The 15667-nt window shown below is 38.2% G+C and overlaps 1 protein-coding gene across 2 annotated transcripts in view; it reads left to right on the forward strand.

Moving 5' to 3' along the window:
* The window catches only part of PRMT3 (protein arginine methyltransferase 3), a 138127-nt gene that overhangs the window by 103589 nt on the left and 18871 nt on the right, over nt 1-15667 (forward strand). For both annotated transcript variants that reach the window (XM_082660952.1, XM_082660953.1), the window contains 2 exons: nt 14982-15032; nt 15229-15316. In XM_082660952.1, the coding sequence (XP_082517078.1) occupies nt 14982-15032; nt 15229-15316 (139 nt within the window). The remainder of the gene's footprint in view (nt 1-14981; nt 15033-15228; nt 15317-15667) is intronic.

A 15667-nucleotide genomic window follows, 5' to 3' on the forward strand; every position in this document is an offset into this window, starting at 1 on the left:
TTGTTCATATTTAAGGTTTTACCGTATTAGGCATGGCTTTCTTCCAGAAAGCCTTCCTCATACTGTATGCAGTAAATTAGTGGGGAGTGACTGATTAATTGATGCTGGTACTGACATCAAGGAATATTCTAGAGTAGTTGACATCAAATATGAGTTTTGAATAAAAAGTAGGAAATAATAAGAGAAGTAAAGCCTCATGGTTTTCTTTTCCCAAAGGTCGGTAGGAGTTGAGCATAATATATCATTTGATTTCTTTTATTTGTTCACTCAATTAACAAATCTTTATTAATTTCTTTTAGTCCCTGAACATCCCAGGCTATTTCATGCCTTTGTAACTGCATGGCTATTTTCACTAAATGTTTAGATTGAATGCCCAGTCATTGTGCTTAGGCATTGAGGATAGGGAGGCGAACACAGTTGCAGAGAGATTGCCCTAAAGGGCCTATTGGGGTTTACAACTGAACAAAAGACATTGAACAAAAAGCATTATGAATATGGTGAATGTTATTGCAGGGAATGCAGGGACATTTAATGGATGTATTATAATCTACTCTGCGGGATTAGGGAAGGCTGACCAGGGAAAGTAACATTTAAACTGAGACATAACAAGTAAGAAGGAGCTAGTTTAGAGAATGGGGAAGAGAGTTACAGGGGGTACCTTAGATAGGGGAAAAAAAAAAACCAAAACAGTGCAATGATGAATCTGCCTTCTATAACAGTGGACTGTGTAAAAGGAGTTACCCTTTTACTGAGACCAGCTACAAAAGCTGAAAAAAATACTAAATATTATCTGTTTGAAAGTACCAGAGAGATAAATTAGTAAAGCATTACCAAGCCAAGACTCAGAAAAGAAGGAAATCCAAAGAAATGAGACTGGCATTTGGGACTGCTTTTGCCCTGTAGGCGTTTACCAGTTCAGAGGAAGCAGCTAAAGGACTTTGTAGCCCTTTTGATAGCCTCACATGGTTAGGAGTACAAAAATGGAGCTCTTTAAAAATTCCCCAGTGCATTGCATTGGGACCCAGAAAGACTGTACCCAAGGGTAAGGTAAAACAGAGGTAAATGAGCCCTTGCAGGGACTGCAGCCCCGCTTCAAATCATCTGGGTGGCCCAGGAAATTCTCAGACCCCATTTTTATTTATTTATTTATTTATTTATTATAAATTTTTTTATTTTTGGCTGTGTTGGGTCTTCGTCGCTGCACGTGGGCTTTCTTTAGTTGCAGTGAGCAGGGACTATTCGTTTTGGTGTACGGGCTTCTCATTGTGGTGGCTTCTCTTATTGTGGAGCATGAGCTCTAGGCACGCAGGCTTCAGTAGTTGTGGCTCATGGGCTCTAGAGCGCAGGCTTGGTAGTTGTGGCTCACAGGCTTAACTGCTCTGCAGCATGTGGGATCTTCCCGGACCAGGGCTCAAACCCATGTGCCCTACATTGGCAGGCGGATTCTTTTTTTTTTTTTTTTTTTTTTTTTTTTGCAGTACACGGGCCTCTCACTGTTGTGGCCTCTCCCGTTGCGGAGCAACAGGCTCCGGACACACAGGCTCAGCGTCCATGGCCCACGGGCCCAGCCGCTCCGCAGCATGTGGGATCCTCCCGGACCAGGGCACGAACCCGTGTCCCCTGCATCGGCAGGCGGATTCTTAATCACTGCGCCACCAGGGAAGCCCCGAACCCATTTTTAGATTAAGATAACTTTGCTTTTGCCAGCACCCCCCAGGTTCCTGGCAGAAAAAAAGATTCTTTCTAGAAAAGTATTTTTATAAGTCTGAAATTATTTCTGCAGTTTTTCATATATAATGTTCAGAACATAATCGAAGGTAATGAGTCACACAAGGACACAAAACAACATCAATCAAGAACCAGCTAAAACAGGAAATAAAAATAGAGCTCCAGGTGTTACAGGTGTTAGATGTATAGATATGGGCTTTAAAATAACTATGCTTACTAAGTTCAAGGACAAAAGAAATTACAGATGTCAAACAAATAGTTGGAAATATTTAAGAAATAATAATATAACAGATTTGATAAAGAACCGAACAGATATTCTAATACTGAACTAAAGATGAGTTTAGCGGTAAATATTAAATCACTAGTGTAGAGAGGATTATTGAACTGGATTTTATGTCAGAGGAAATATCCAGAAGGAAGCACAGAGGAATGCCACGATGCAGCATTGGGAAGGGCAGGAGATATAGAAGACACAAGAAATGGTCTAATATATGTTTAAATGGGAGTCCCAAAGGGGAAAGGAGATGAGAATATTTCAAACTATTTGAAGAGATAATGGCTGAGAATTTCCCAAAACAGACGAAAGACAGTGAGCTACAATTTAAGAAGTACAACATAACTTGAATAGGAATGGATAGATATTTTACATTTCTGGGTATATACCCCCGAGAAATTAAAACATACCCACACAAACACTTGTTCATGAATGTTCATAGCAGCGTTATTTATAAAAGCTAGAAACTGAAAGCAATCCAGATGTCAGTCACCTGAAGAATGAATAAACAAAATGTGGTATAGCCACACAATGAAATATTATCTGGTTATAAAACAGAGTGAAGTCCTGATACCTGCTGCAGAATGTATGAACCCTGAAATGATGAGTCTTGAAAACATTATACAAGCGAAAGAGGCCAACTACAAAAGAATTCCATTTATATGATATTCCATTTCTGTGATTCCATTTATATGAAATGTTCAGAATAGGCAACTCTGTAGACAGGGGATAAGATAAGGAGTATGGATATAGGGTTTCTTTTGGGGGTGATAAAAAATGTTCTAAAATTAGATTATGGTGATGGTTGCACAACTCCAAATATACTTTTTTAAAAATTGAGGGACTTCCCTGATGGCACAGTGGTTAAGAATCCGCCTGCCAATGCAGGAGACACGGGTTTAAGCCGTGCTCTGGGAAGATCCCACATGCCGCGGAGCAACTAAGCCCATGTGCCACAGCTACTGAGCCTGCGCTCTAGAGCCCTCAATCCACAGCTACTGAGCCCACGTGCCACAACTACTGAAACCCGTGTGCCTAGAGCCCGTGCCCTGCAGTGAGAAGCCACTGCAACGAGAAGCCCGTACACTGCAATGAAGAGTAACCCCCGCTCGCTGCAACTAGAGAAAGCCCATGCGCAGCAACAAAGACCCAATGCAGCCATAGATAGATAGAATTATACAGTTTATTTAACTGGGGAAATTTTTATGGTATGTGAATTATATTTCAGTTGAAAAGAGGGGAATAAATCCACACCTAGATACATCCTACTAAGACTACAGAAACCAAAGAGAGCATTTTAGAAGCCTCAGTGGGGCTGTAAGTAGAGCATTGGAATTACCTTCAAAGGAGCAGTAAATAGATGATTTCTCAGCAGGAACAGTAGAATTGGAAAGACAGAAGATAATTCAATGATGACATCCTCACGAGGACTTCCCTGGTGGCCCAGTGGATAAGACTCCGCACTCCCAGTGCAGGGGGCCCAGGTTCGATCCCTGGTCAGGGAACTGGGTCCCACATGCATGCCGCAACTAAGAAGCCTGCCTGCTGCAACCAAGGAGCCTGCCTGCTGCAACTAACACCCAGTGCAACCAAGTAAATAAATATTTTTAAAAAATGATATCCTCACTGTGCTGAAAGAAAATAACTGCCAACTCTGAATTTTACCCAACTAAAATAACTTTTAAGAATGAAGCTGAAGTAGATTTTTCAGGTGAACAAATAGAAAGAAGGACTTCCCTGGTGGTCCAGTGGTTAAGACTCCACGCTTCCACTGCAGGGGGCATGGGTTAGATCCCTGGTCGAGGAACTAAGATCCCACGTGGCGCAGGCAAAAAAAAAAAAAAAAATAGAGAATTTGCCCCAGGAAACTGATTTCTGAAGGGTATATAGGCAAACAAAAACGATCCCTGGTGGAAGACCAGAGGTAAAGGAAGCAATAAAGGTTAACAAAAGTTATATATGCACATATATATGCACATAGCAATAGTTTCACTCCTAGGTGTATACCCAATAGCATTGAGTACTTATGTTCACCAAAAAACATTATAAAAAAAGTTCATAGAAGTGTCAACTTAAAACTACTCAAGGGGCTTCCCTGGTGGTGCAGTGGTTGAGAATCTGCCTGCCAGTGCAGGGGACATGGGTTCGAGCCCTGGTCTGGGAGGATCCCACATGGCACGGAGCAACTGGGCCTGTGAGCCACAACTACTGAGCCTGCGCGTCTGGAGCCCGTGCTCTGCAACAAGAGAGGCCGCGATAGTGAGAGGCCTGCGCACCGTGATGAAGAGTGGTCCCCGCTTGCCGCAACTAGAGAAAGCCCTCGTACAGAAACGAAGACCCAACACAGCCAAAAATAAATAAAATTTAAACTGTTGATTCATTAGTGTAATTTAAAACAAAACAAAACAAAACAAAAAAAACTACTCAATACCTGTCAACAGTAGATTGGATAAATAAATTGTATAGTCGCATATGTCTTAGAGCCATATAACAGCGTAGGTAATATGCAATAGTATAAGTGAATCTCAAAAACAATAATAAAGAAAATTAGCCAGGCACAAAAGACGACATGATATATGTTGAAGTATGTAATAGGGAAAATGAATCTGTTTTAGAAATCAGGGTAGTTAGTGAGGTAAATGTTGGCCAGGATGTGAAGAAAAGGGAAGCCTTGTGCGCTTTCGGTGGGAATGTAAATTGGTGCAGCTACTATAGAAAACAGTATGGAAGTTCCTGAAAAAATTATAAATAGAACTACCATATGATCCAGCAATCCCACTTCTGGGTATATATCCAAAGGAAATGAAAACAGGATCTTGAAGAGGTATCTGCACTCCCATGGTCATTGCAGCATTATTTATGATAGTCAAGATATGGAAATAACCTAAGTGTCCATCAGTGGAATAGATAAAGAAGATATGCCATATACATATATATATGTATATACACACGCACACGCACACATAAATGGAATATTATTACGCTGTAAAAGAAGGAAATTTGCCATTTACCACAACATGGATGGACCTTGAGGGTATTATGCTAAGTGAAATGTCAGAAGAAAACGAATATTGTTTGATATCACTTGTATATAGAACTTAAATAAAAAGGCCAGACTCAGAAACAGAGATCAGAATAGTAGTTACGAGGGAGTGTGGGATGGGAGAAATGGGGAAATGTTGGTCAAGGGTACAAACTTCTAGTTATAAGTTGAATAAGTTCTGGAGATCCAATGTACATCATGATGATTATAGTTAATAATACTATATTATATACTTGAAGGTTGTCAAGAGAATAGATTTTAAATGTTCTCATCACAAAAAAATAAATGATAATCATGGGGTATGATGGGGGTTTAGCTAATACTATGGTGGTAATCGTTTTGCAATGTGTAAGTGCATTAAATCAACACATGGCACACCTTACGTTACACATTGTTATATGTCAATTATATCTCAATAAACCTGGGGAAAAAATCAGGGTAGTAGTTACCCTGTGGGGATGCCTAGGGTTGGCTAGGTGCCTAGGGGGACTGCTAGGTGCTGGGGTGTTTTGGTTCTTGATCTGAGGGTGGGTATCATAGCTGTATTCCGTTTGAAAATTCACCATGGTGTGCACTTTTGTGTACTTTTCTGCATGTCCGTTATACTTTAAAAGGTTTTTTTAAGTGAAAATATTGGTAAATCTCAGTGAATATTGAATGTATAAAATAATAGTATCTTATTTATAGCTAGGAAGAAATGTAAAGGAGTTAGGCCACGTAAGATATCAATCTACAGAACGTCAGAATTGAAGTATTTACGTTTTAGGTTCTGAAGAGGTGATCTCGTCTGCTCCGTAAAACCACTTTCATAAGCAATTTTGAAATTACAAGGGAGAAATCTAAGTAAATTTTAAAGGAATTTCAGTTATAATTTGGGAATATTTTAAGTAGATCAAAAATTAGTTATGTTGAGTTTTTCAGTAAAAGTACCTTTTAAAAATATTCTGAGACCTGTGGTCTGTTTTGATGCTTTCCATATTGCTTGATCTATTTCTAAACACTACTCAGTTTGGCAATATCCCTTGAGAAGTATATGGCACTTAACGTGTATTGTTCCCTAGAGGAATCAGGAAAGAAAAGATGCAGATTTCCTCTTGGGATAAAATAGAAAATTAATTGAAGAGGGAAGAGTCTATAATTTAAGCTATTGTTAACATTAGGAGAATATCATAATATGTAATTTTCATTTTTGTTGATTATGTCTTCTTAGTTTAAATACCAGTTATCACCATCAGAGTTCATGCTCTTTATGCAGCAGCTTGGTATGGCCTGTATTTTTATCTTCATCTTGTTGGTTTATAGACAATGATGTAAGCTTAAAACGTATAATCTTTTTTATGCAGTATCTTCTTACTCTTTCTTCACTTGCTTCAGACTCATCGTCAGTTAGCTTTTGAATTCCATACTAAGATTTTGAAAGAAATACTCCAACAAAAAATGAACTGTATTTTTGTTATAGTGATTCTGCTGCATGGATTACAAGCACTCTATCTGCATGCTTGGATAAACTCCATCAAAAGCACATTATCCTCCTACTTCTGTGGCCAGCTGCCTAATTGTATCTGCTGTAACCACACGCTGTTGGAACATGATACCAATGAAGAACAGAAATGATAAATTACTCCCTGCAGGTGATAGTGATAATGATAATTTTTAATTTCCTTCTTCATCATAAGGTGTAGTCTGATCTTATTTCATTGGCTGCATCCTGTTACATACACACATGATATGTCTGCTTTAAAGAAGTACTCATCACACCAAAATACATGAGAAAGTAATTCGTTTTTATTCCATGTCATTGTTCTTCAAATGAGCACGTATAAAACGAACTGCATCTACCTTTGTATGTATGGGATGAAAAAGCAAAACGTGGCTTAAAACAGATTTTCAAATGATTCAATTTACAAATGCTGTGAGTTATGTTTTCCTTTTTGTGAAATCCACAAAGCAGAAACAAAACAGCTCATTGTGAAACTCTGTTCTAATACTTAGGAATATTTAAGATGCACAATAAAGCTACACGTCTGTATTATTTTCCTGTGCACTTCAAAGTAATTATGGAAGATTCTCACCAAATTACAAGCGTGATCAAACTATCCCAGAAATTTACTGTATATTTTTCTTTCATTCTGTTTCCTTCTGTCGTCATCACTATTGTTCGTAATTACTACTCATTCTTTCTCTCAGTCTAAGTGACTTTTATAACTAAAATTTTTCTGACTGTGGTGTGTGGTGTAAGTCAGTGAAATTTTATTTATTTCATTGTGACCTTGCCTTTGCAGATTAACCCAGCTCCTATAGATAATTGATTTCAATGCTTATTTTTCTCCTTAGCATTCCCTTTGCCCCTGACTAGAGATATGTATGGAACAAAAGGGACATTTATTCTGTGGTCACGCCTTCAAACCTATCTGATCTTTTTCAAGCACATGTCAAGTTGTGCTGCAGTTATTTATTACCATTGCCAATTAGTCATTTTCAATTTCCTGTGGTGGTTGTTTATTCTTATATTTGAATGACTTCCACAGACAGAGTGTTAAGTTCATTGAAATTAACATTTAAAACACCTAGAGATAGCCTGTCAAAGTGATGGTAACAAGGAGGTGAAACTATAATTGAAAAATAGTTGTATGTTTATATTCTGCAGCAAAATGAATAGTTTTGTCCCCAAATCAGCTGACATATTTGATTGTTTATAATGGCCTTGCAGAAATAAAAACACTGATCATAGTTCCACTAGTTTATATGACTATGTTTCAAGTTTAAGGTTTTTTCCTCTTTTTTTCTAATATCTATTTTAATTATCAAGGATCATTTATACAGGGGGGAAAAAAAAGGAAGCGCTTTCCCTAACGTGGCATTTTAGGCCTTGCTTGTGTTTGAGAGTAAATACCATTTTAAGCCCAGAAAATCCCTTTGGTTTTTCAGAGCAAGCATCTTCCACTTTCTCAGTTAAGTGAATGCTACCTCTGCATGTAATTTTAAATCCCAGGTGATTTTCTTTCTGACTTCTCCTCATGCTTCTGATTAATATTTGCTATGGAACTGATTTTAATACTACCCTCAACCAAACATCATTAGGAGGGTAAATCTGCATGAGGAGTTGGATATACTATAACGCACTTCAGAGGGAACTATAAAATAGCTGTCGTTCATTTTTATTTCTTATTTATTTGTCTTCAGGCTTATAAACTGTTTTTTGGTTACCCCCAAACTACTCAATATTTCACTGTAGTTTTGGGTATCTGGGCAAGCGTTAATTTCTTTTTTGATTTTTAACTAAATTTCATAGATAGTTGGATTTGGGGATTGGAAGACAGTTCTAAAATATCTTTGTATTCTCAAATCTTTTTATCTTTATTTTTTAATTTTGTTGTAAACTTGTGTATCAGCTTCTCCTCTTTGTTAAGACCTTCTATAATTATAATTCTGCAGTGTTCTACTATATTAACATTACCAGTCTGTATTTTATCAGAGTTAAATATATCACTTAGTGTATTTTATATATATTTCATATCACTTAGTGTATTTTATATATATTTCAGACTCACGTCACATTTTCTGATAATGTTGTAAGAGCTTTTTTTAAACCTGAATTTGTTTTCACAAAAGGTTTTATTAGCTAACTAGGGTTTTTTTCCCCTCCGCTTTCTTTTTTGGTAACAGAGTATAAGGAATACATAAAAACATGTGTATAACTTAAAGAATAGTTATAAGGTAACTAACTGTCTCACCATGAAACCCACTTACTAAAATCTTTAAAAAATCATCTTAATGTTTTCATATAGTTTCCATAGTTTTTATTACTGTTACTATTCTGTTTACACCTTTTCTCCTTTACCTGCTACTTTCCCTTAATTTGCTTTTGCTAATCTCTTGAGAAGAAAAATAGTTATTGAAAATGTTCTTTTTGTAGAATTACTAGTTGGGGAAAACTTGTCATTCTTTTTCTTCAAATTCATTTAGTTCCTACTATATATTAGACTCTGCCCTAACCCTTGGGGTGCAGAGATGAGTGATTTTTCAGAGTCATTAAGGGAAATGTACAAAGGTAATAGTTGAATTGAATGCCTCTCTATGCAATACTATAGATTATTTAACTCAAGTATTATTAAAAATAACTTATCACAGAAGTTGTTCATATTTATGGGAAATGTAAATTATATATAAGCATAAAGAATATTAGAAATCTATCATCCACTTTCAATAGCTTGGTGAAATCTTTCCATATAGATGTATATATTCACATTTGTATAACACAGGATAAGTGCCCATAATAAATATATATTATTCTTTTCACCTAATAGTATATCACAACTATTTTTCCAAATCAGTAAATATTTGTCTACAGGATTACTTTTCATGGCCAAATGGTATTCTATTATTTGTAGATTTTATGCTTTATTAACTGATCACCTGTTGTTGAAAATGTGGGCTAAAATTGACATGTTTAAGTCTTTGCAAGCATACTTAATTTTTGGAAGTTTTTAATTACTGGATCAATGAGTATGTACATTGTATGAAATCTTAGTTGTGTGCATGAAAACAGAAAAGTACACAAATCATAAGTATAGTTTGGTAAAATTGCACAAAGTGATTACCCCGCCATATACCCAGCATTCAACTTAAGAAACAGAGAATTACCAGCAACCCAGGAGCCTATCACATAACCCCTTCCAGTTTCTACCGGTATTGCAAGGATAACTACTATTCTGACTTGTAACACTAAATTAGTTTTTCTGTCTTTGAATTTCCTGTATATGAATTGAATCATATTGTGTGTACTATTTTGTGTCTGACTTCTTTTTAGTACAAATGTTTTATCTTTTAATGTGTATTACTTAATTCCCCTAGAAAGGTTATTTCAGTTTACTTTCACAGCATGAATGCTCCTTTCCCCACTAATTGTAGATATTATCATTTAAAAAATCCTTTCCTCAACATGATCAAGGAAAATTGTATCATGTTGTCTTAATTGACTTATTTTTTTCTAAGTAGGTGAAACAGTTTCTTTAGCATGTTTATTAATCATTTGATTTTTCTTTTGTAAATTTCCTGCTTTTTTGTTGTTAGTTTCTTTTGACGTATTGCTTTCTTTTTTTTTTTTTTCCCCGGTACGCGGGCCTCTCACTGTTGTGGCCTTTCCCGTTGCGGAGCACAGGCTCCAGCCACTCTGCGGCATGTGGGATCTTCCCGGACCGGGGCACGAACCCGTGTCGCCTGCATCAGCAGGCGGACTCTCAACCACTGCGCCACCAGGGAAGCCCTGACGTATTGCTTTCTTATTAATTTGTAGTAGCTTAATGTACAAAGGACAGTGAGCCTTTGTTACTTATATTGTAAATACTCTCAGATCTGTCATTCATGTTTTAATTTTGATACTACAATTTAAATTTTTCTTTATTAAGTTTCTGCTTTGCTTATGATACTTAAAAATAAACCTTCTTTATTTCCAGATTTTATAAACACTTGTATATACTGGTGGGATTTCATTCTTCCTCCCTCCTACCCCTCCACCCCCTACACTGATCTTTGTGCATACATGTGCATACATTGAAAACCCCACCAGATGATGTTATAATTTTTCCATTAAAAAATCATAGGTATCTTAAAGGAATTCAGAGGGGAAACATAGTGTTTTATATTTACCCAACGATTTATCGTTCTTCTCTCATTTTTGATGTTTCAGGTTTCCTTCCAGTATTATTGCCCATCAGCCTGAAGAACTTCCTTTAAAATGTCTTCTAAAAAGCCTGTTGGCAATGGATTCTCTTAATATTCCTTCACTTGAAAATTCATTTATTTTATCTTCATTCCTAAAGGATGTTTTTCCTGGATATAGAATTTTGAAAGGTTTTTTTGGTTTGTTTTGTTTGTTTGTTTTGTTCCAATATCTTTTTCTTTTCCATCTGGACCTCCTATTACATGTATGTTAGTTCCACAGGTCCCTGAGTCTCTGGGCATTTTATTTCAATCTTTTCCCCTTGTTTTTTAAAATTAGATAATTTCTTTTGATCTAACTTCACATTCACTGACCTTGTCCTCCTCTATCATCTCCATTCCGCAATTCAGCAATTCAGCCCAGGAAGTTTTTTGTTTCAGTTATTGTGTTTTTCAGTTCTGAAATTTCCATTTGGTTCTCTTTTCATAGTTTCTATTTCTCTACTGAGAATTCCTGTCTTTTGATTCATTTCAGTGTGTTTATTTTATGTCATTGCTATTAACTTATACCAGCATAGTTATTTGCTTTAAGTCTTTGTCTGATAGTACCAGCATCTGGATCATCTCAGCATTGGCATCTGTTGATTGTCTTTTCTCTTGAGAGTTGGTTACATTTTCCTGGACTTTGTATGTTGAGTAATATTGGATTGTATCCTGGATATTTTGGACTCTTAGTTGGGTTATAATCATCTGGGCAGTGTTGATGTTCGTTGTTAACAGGCAGTCCATCCAAAGTCAAGATATAAGTTCTGTCAGCAGTGTCTTGGCAGACAATGGTTCAAATCTCATTTCCATTCTCTAAGAGTTTGCTATACTGTTTTGGGTCTCTCCTGCACATACACAGTTTAGGGATTGGTCTGAGACTTATACAGGTTTTTCAGTTTGACAGAATTATATAGTATTTTGATTCTCTCTTGGTATCTAAAGTATAATGAACCTCAAGGTTAAATATTGAATTTGGAGAGGAGTTGAGGAAGATGGCAGAAGAGTAAGACGCGGAGATCACATTCCTCCCCACAGATACATCAGAAATACATCTACACGTGGAACTGCTCCTATAGAACACCCACAACGCTGGCAGAAGACCTCAGACCTCCCAAAAGGCAAGAAACTCCCCACGTACCTGGGTAGGGCAAAAGAAAAAACAGAGACAAAGAATATGGACGGGACCGGCACCAGTGGGAGGGAGCTGTGAAGGAGGAAAGGTTTCCACATACTAGAAGAACCTTCACTGTCGGAGACAGGAGGCCGGCGCGGGGTAAGCTTCGGAGCCGCGGAGGAGAGCGCAGCAACAGGGGTGCGGAGGACAAAGCGGAGAGATTCCCGCACAGAGGATCGGTGCCGACCGGCACTCACCAGCCCGAGAGGCTTGTCTGCTCACCCGCCGGGGCGGGTGGGGGCTGGGAGCTGAGGCTCGGGCTTCGGTCGGATCCCAGGGAGAGGACTGGGGTCGGCTGCGTGAACACAGCCTGAAGGGGGCTAGTGCGCCACAGCTACCCGGGACGACGGAGTCTGGGAAAAAGTCTGGACCTGCCGAAGAGGCAGGAGACTTTTTCTTGCCTCTTTGTTTACTGGTGCGCGAGGAGAGGGGATTAAGAGCGCTGCTTAAGGAGCTCCAGAAACGGCCGCGAGCCGCGGCGATCAGCGCGGACCCCAGAGACGGGCATGAGACGCTAAGGCTGCTGCTGCCGCCACTAAGAAGCCTGTGTGCGAGCACAAGTCACTATCCGCACCTCCCCTCCCGGGAGCCTGTGCAGCCCGCCACGGCCAGGGTCCCGTGAGCCAGGGACAACTTCCCCAGGAGAACGTACGGCGCGCCTCAGCCTGGTGGAACGTCACGGCGGCCGCTGCCGCCGCAGGCTCGCCCCGCATCCGTACCCCTCCTTTCCCTCGGCCTGAGTGAGCCAGATCCCCCGAATCAGCTGTTCCTTTAACCCCGTCCTGTCTGAGCAAAGAACAGACGCCCTCAGGCGACCTGCACGCAGAGGCGGGTCCAAATCGAAAGCTGGACCCCAGGAGCTGTGCGAACAAAGAAGAGAAAGGGAAATCTCTCCCAGCAGCCTCGGGAGCAGCGGATTAAATCTCCACAGTCAACTTGATGTACCTGCATCTGTGGAATACATGAATAGACAACGAATCATCCCAAATTGAGGAGGTGGACTTTGGGAGCAACGATATATATATTTTTTCCCCCTTTTCCTCTTTTTGTGAGTATGTGTATGCTTCTGTGTGAGATTTTGTCTTTAAAGCTTTGCTTTCACCATTTGTCCTAGGGTTCTGTCCGTCCGTTTTTTGTTGTTTTTTACTTAAAAAAATGTTTTTTCTTAATAATTATTTTTTATTTTAATAACATTATTTTATCTTTATTTTATTTTATCCTCTTTCTTTCTTTCTTTCTTTCTTTTCTTTCTTTTCTTTCTTTCTGCTTTTTCTCCCTTTTGTTCTGAGCCATGTGGATGAAAGGCTCTTGGTGCTCCAGCCAGGCATCAGGGCTTTGCCACTGAGGTGGGAGAGTCAAGTTCAGGACACTGGTCCACAAGAGACCTCCCACCCAGCTCCATGTAATATCAAACGGCGAAAATCTCCCAGAGGTCTCCATCTCAACGCCAGGACCCAGCTTCACTCAACAACCAGGAAGCTACAGTGCTGGACACCCTATGCCAAACAACTAGCAAGACAGGAACACAGCCCCATACATTAGAGAGGCTGCCTAAAATCATAATAAGGCCACAGACACCCCAAAACACACCACCAGACATGGACCTGCCCACCAGAAAGACAAGATCCAGCCTCATCCACCAGAACACAGGCACTAGTCCCCTCCACCAGGAAACCTACACAACCCACTGAACCAACCTTAACCACTGGGGACAGACACCAAAAACAACGGGAACTACGAACCTGCAGCCTGCTAAAAGGAGACCCCAAACCCAGTAAGATAAGCAAAATGAGAAGACAGAAAAACACACAGCAGATAAAGGAGCAAGATAAAAACCCACCAGACCTAACAAATGAAGAGGAAATAGGCAGTCTACCTGAAAAAGAATTCAGAATAATGATAGTAAAGATGATCCAAAATCTTGGAAATAGAATAGAGAAAATGCAAGAAACATATAACAAGGACCTAGAAGAACTAAAGAGGAAACAAGCAACGATGAACAGCACAATAAATGAAATATTGAATTTGGTTTGGGCCCAATCCACATTAACCCTGCGGATCAATAAAACTCCACATTCTTAACGAAAGCAGGAAAGTACAGTAATTAGCTTTATAGTGATTTTTCAGTAATCAGTTTCCAGTTTTTAAGACTTTATAAGCTTTATTTAATGCCAGTTTTAAAATAGATTGTCAAGCCTGTCCCACTAGTGAAAGAAAAAGGAATGGTATCGTTCAAATTTTAAACAGAAATAAGTGAAAATTATTTATTTGTTTGAACATGTTAATTTCTTAGAGGCCTTTTTGTAAACTGTTAACAGTAAACCTGAGAGTTACATTGGAGTTTCTTCTTTGGGTATTTGCCTACATATACGTTTAATTTGAATAGTCTTGTTTTTATTTTCAGGAAAAAAAAAACGTAGTATTTTAAAATTTCATTTATCTCATCACAAAAATAATCATAGTACTTTGCTTTAAAACTGAATGAACAAGATCAGAAGAAATTAAATGAGCAGGCTTCATATAAAAGAGTACGTTTTAGTTATTTATTGCTGTGGTTAGCAAACCACTCCAAAACTTAGCTCCTTGAAGTCAAAAATCATGTAGGTTTACTTGTCTGTGTTTCTGCAGTCTGGACTGGACTTACATACTAGTTCTGCTCCTAGGGTTTTTCATGCTGCTGCAGTTGTGTGGAGGCTTGACTCACATGGCAGCATCTCAGTGGAAGAGTCTGGTTGGGCGAGGGGCCGCATGAGCCTTTCTCCATGTAGATCCTCACCTTTCAGTGGTCCACCACGGTCATTTCTCTAATTTAACACATACTGAGTATTTGATTAGCCTTGTTGCCCTTATTATTATGTTGTTTCTGTGGGGAAAAGCCAAATTATATTACTTTATTTTTACTAATATCGTGTTTTCCAGGAAAAATAGTGACCTACCATAAGTTTAAGAGTGTCTGATATTGGAAATGGTTTCTTATTTGTCATGGCTTAAGACTGTATAATCAATTGTTATGTAATTAGTTTAATAATTATTTATATTCCTTTGTTTTTAAACAGGCACTTGCTGGCTACTTCGATATATATTTTGAGAAGAATTGCCACAATAAGGTAAGTATCACGAGTTGTCTCATAATAATTAATTATGTGAAATACATTGTATTTTATTTTTGTGCCCCAAGGTGTTTGATCATAAGCATTTTGCTGTTGTAAGCAGTTGGAGCTTGTATTAGATGTAGTAGATTAATGTACCATGATACTAAAAATCTTGTGCTTCATCGGGTACTTTTGAACTCTACCAATGCAGGTCGTATTCTCTACGGGCCCCCAGAGTACCAAAACACACTGGAAACAAACAGTATTCCTATTGGAAAAGCCATTTTCAGTTAAAGCAGGTAAGAAAGAAAAAGGGGGAAAATGTCTTATCCATTCTGAAGTAAACAATATTCATTCATTCTACAACCACTTTTTCTATGCCCACTGTATTTGAAGCAATATGACATACTAAGATAAGTTCTTAGAGTTTACCATGTACATAAATTTTAGGTGGCATATCGTTTCATTAAAGAAGTAAGTTAAAGAAAACTTTTATTTAAATTTAATTTCTGCCAGTTAAAATATATGTGACATTATGTAGCTCTTATTTTGAGTACCACAAAATCAGAAAATTTTTCTTTAAGCAATAGCTAATACGTATTAAGTAGCAAATATAAATAAAAGAAAATGTTCTCATTTCCCAAGTGACC

This window comes from Grampus griseus, assembly GCF_964374135.1.
Source record: "Grampus griseus genome assembly, chromosome: 8".
Taxonomy (NCBI): domain Eukaryota; kingdom Metazoa; phylum Chordata; class Mammalia; order Artiodactyla; family Delphinidae; genus Grampus; species Grampus griseus.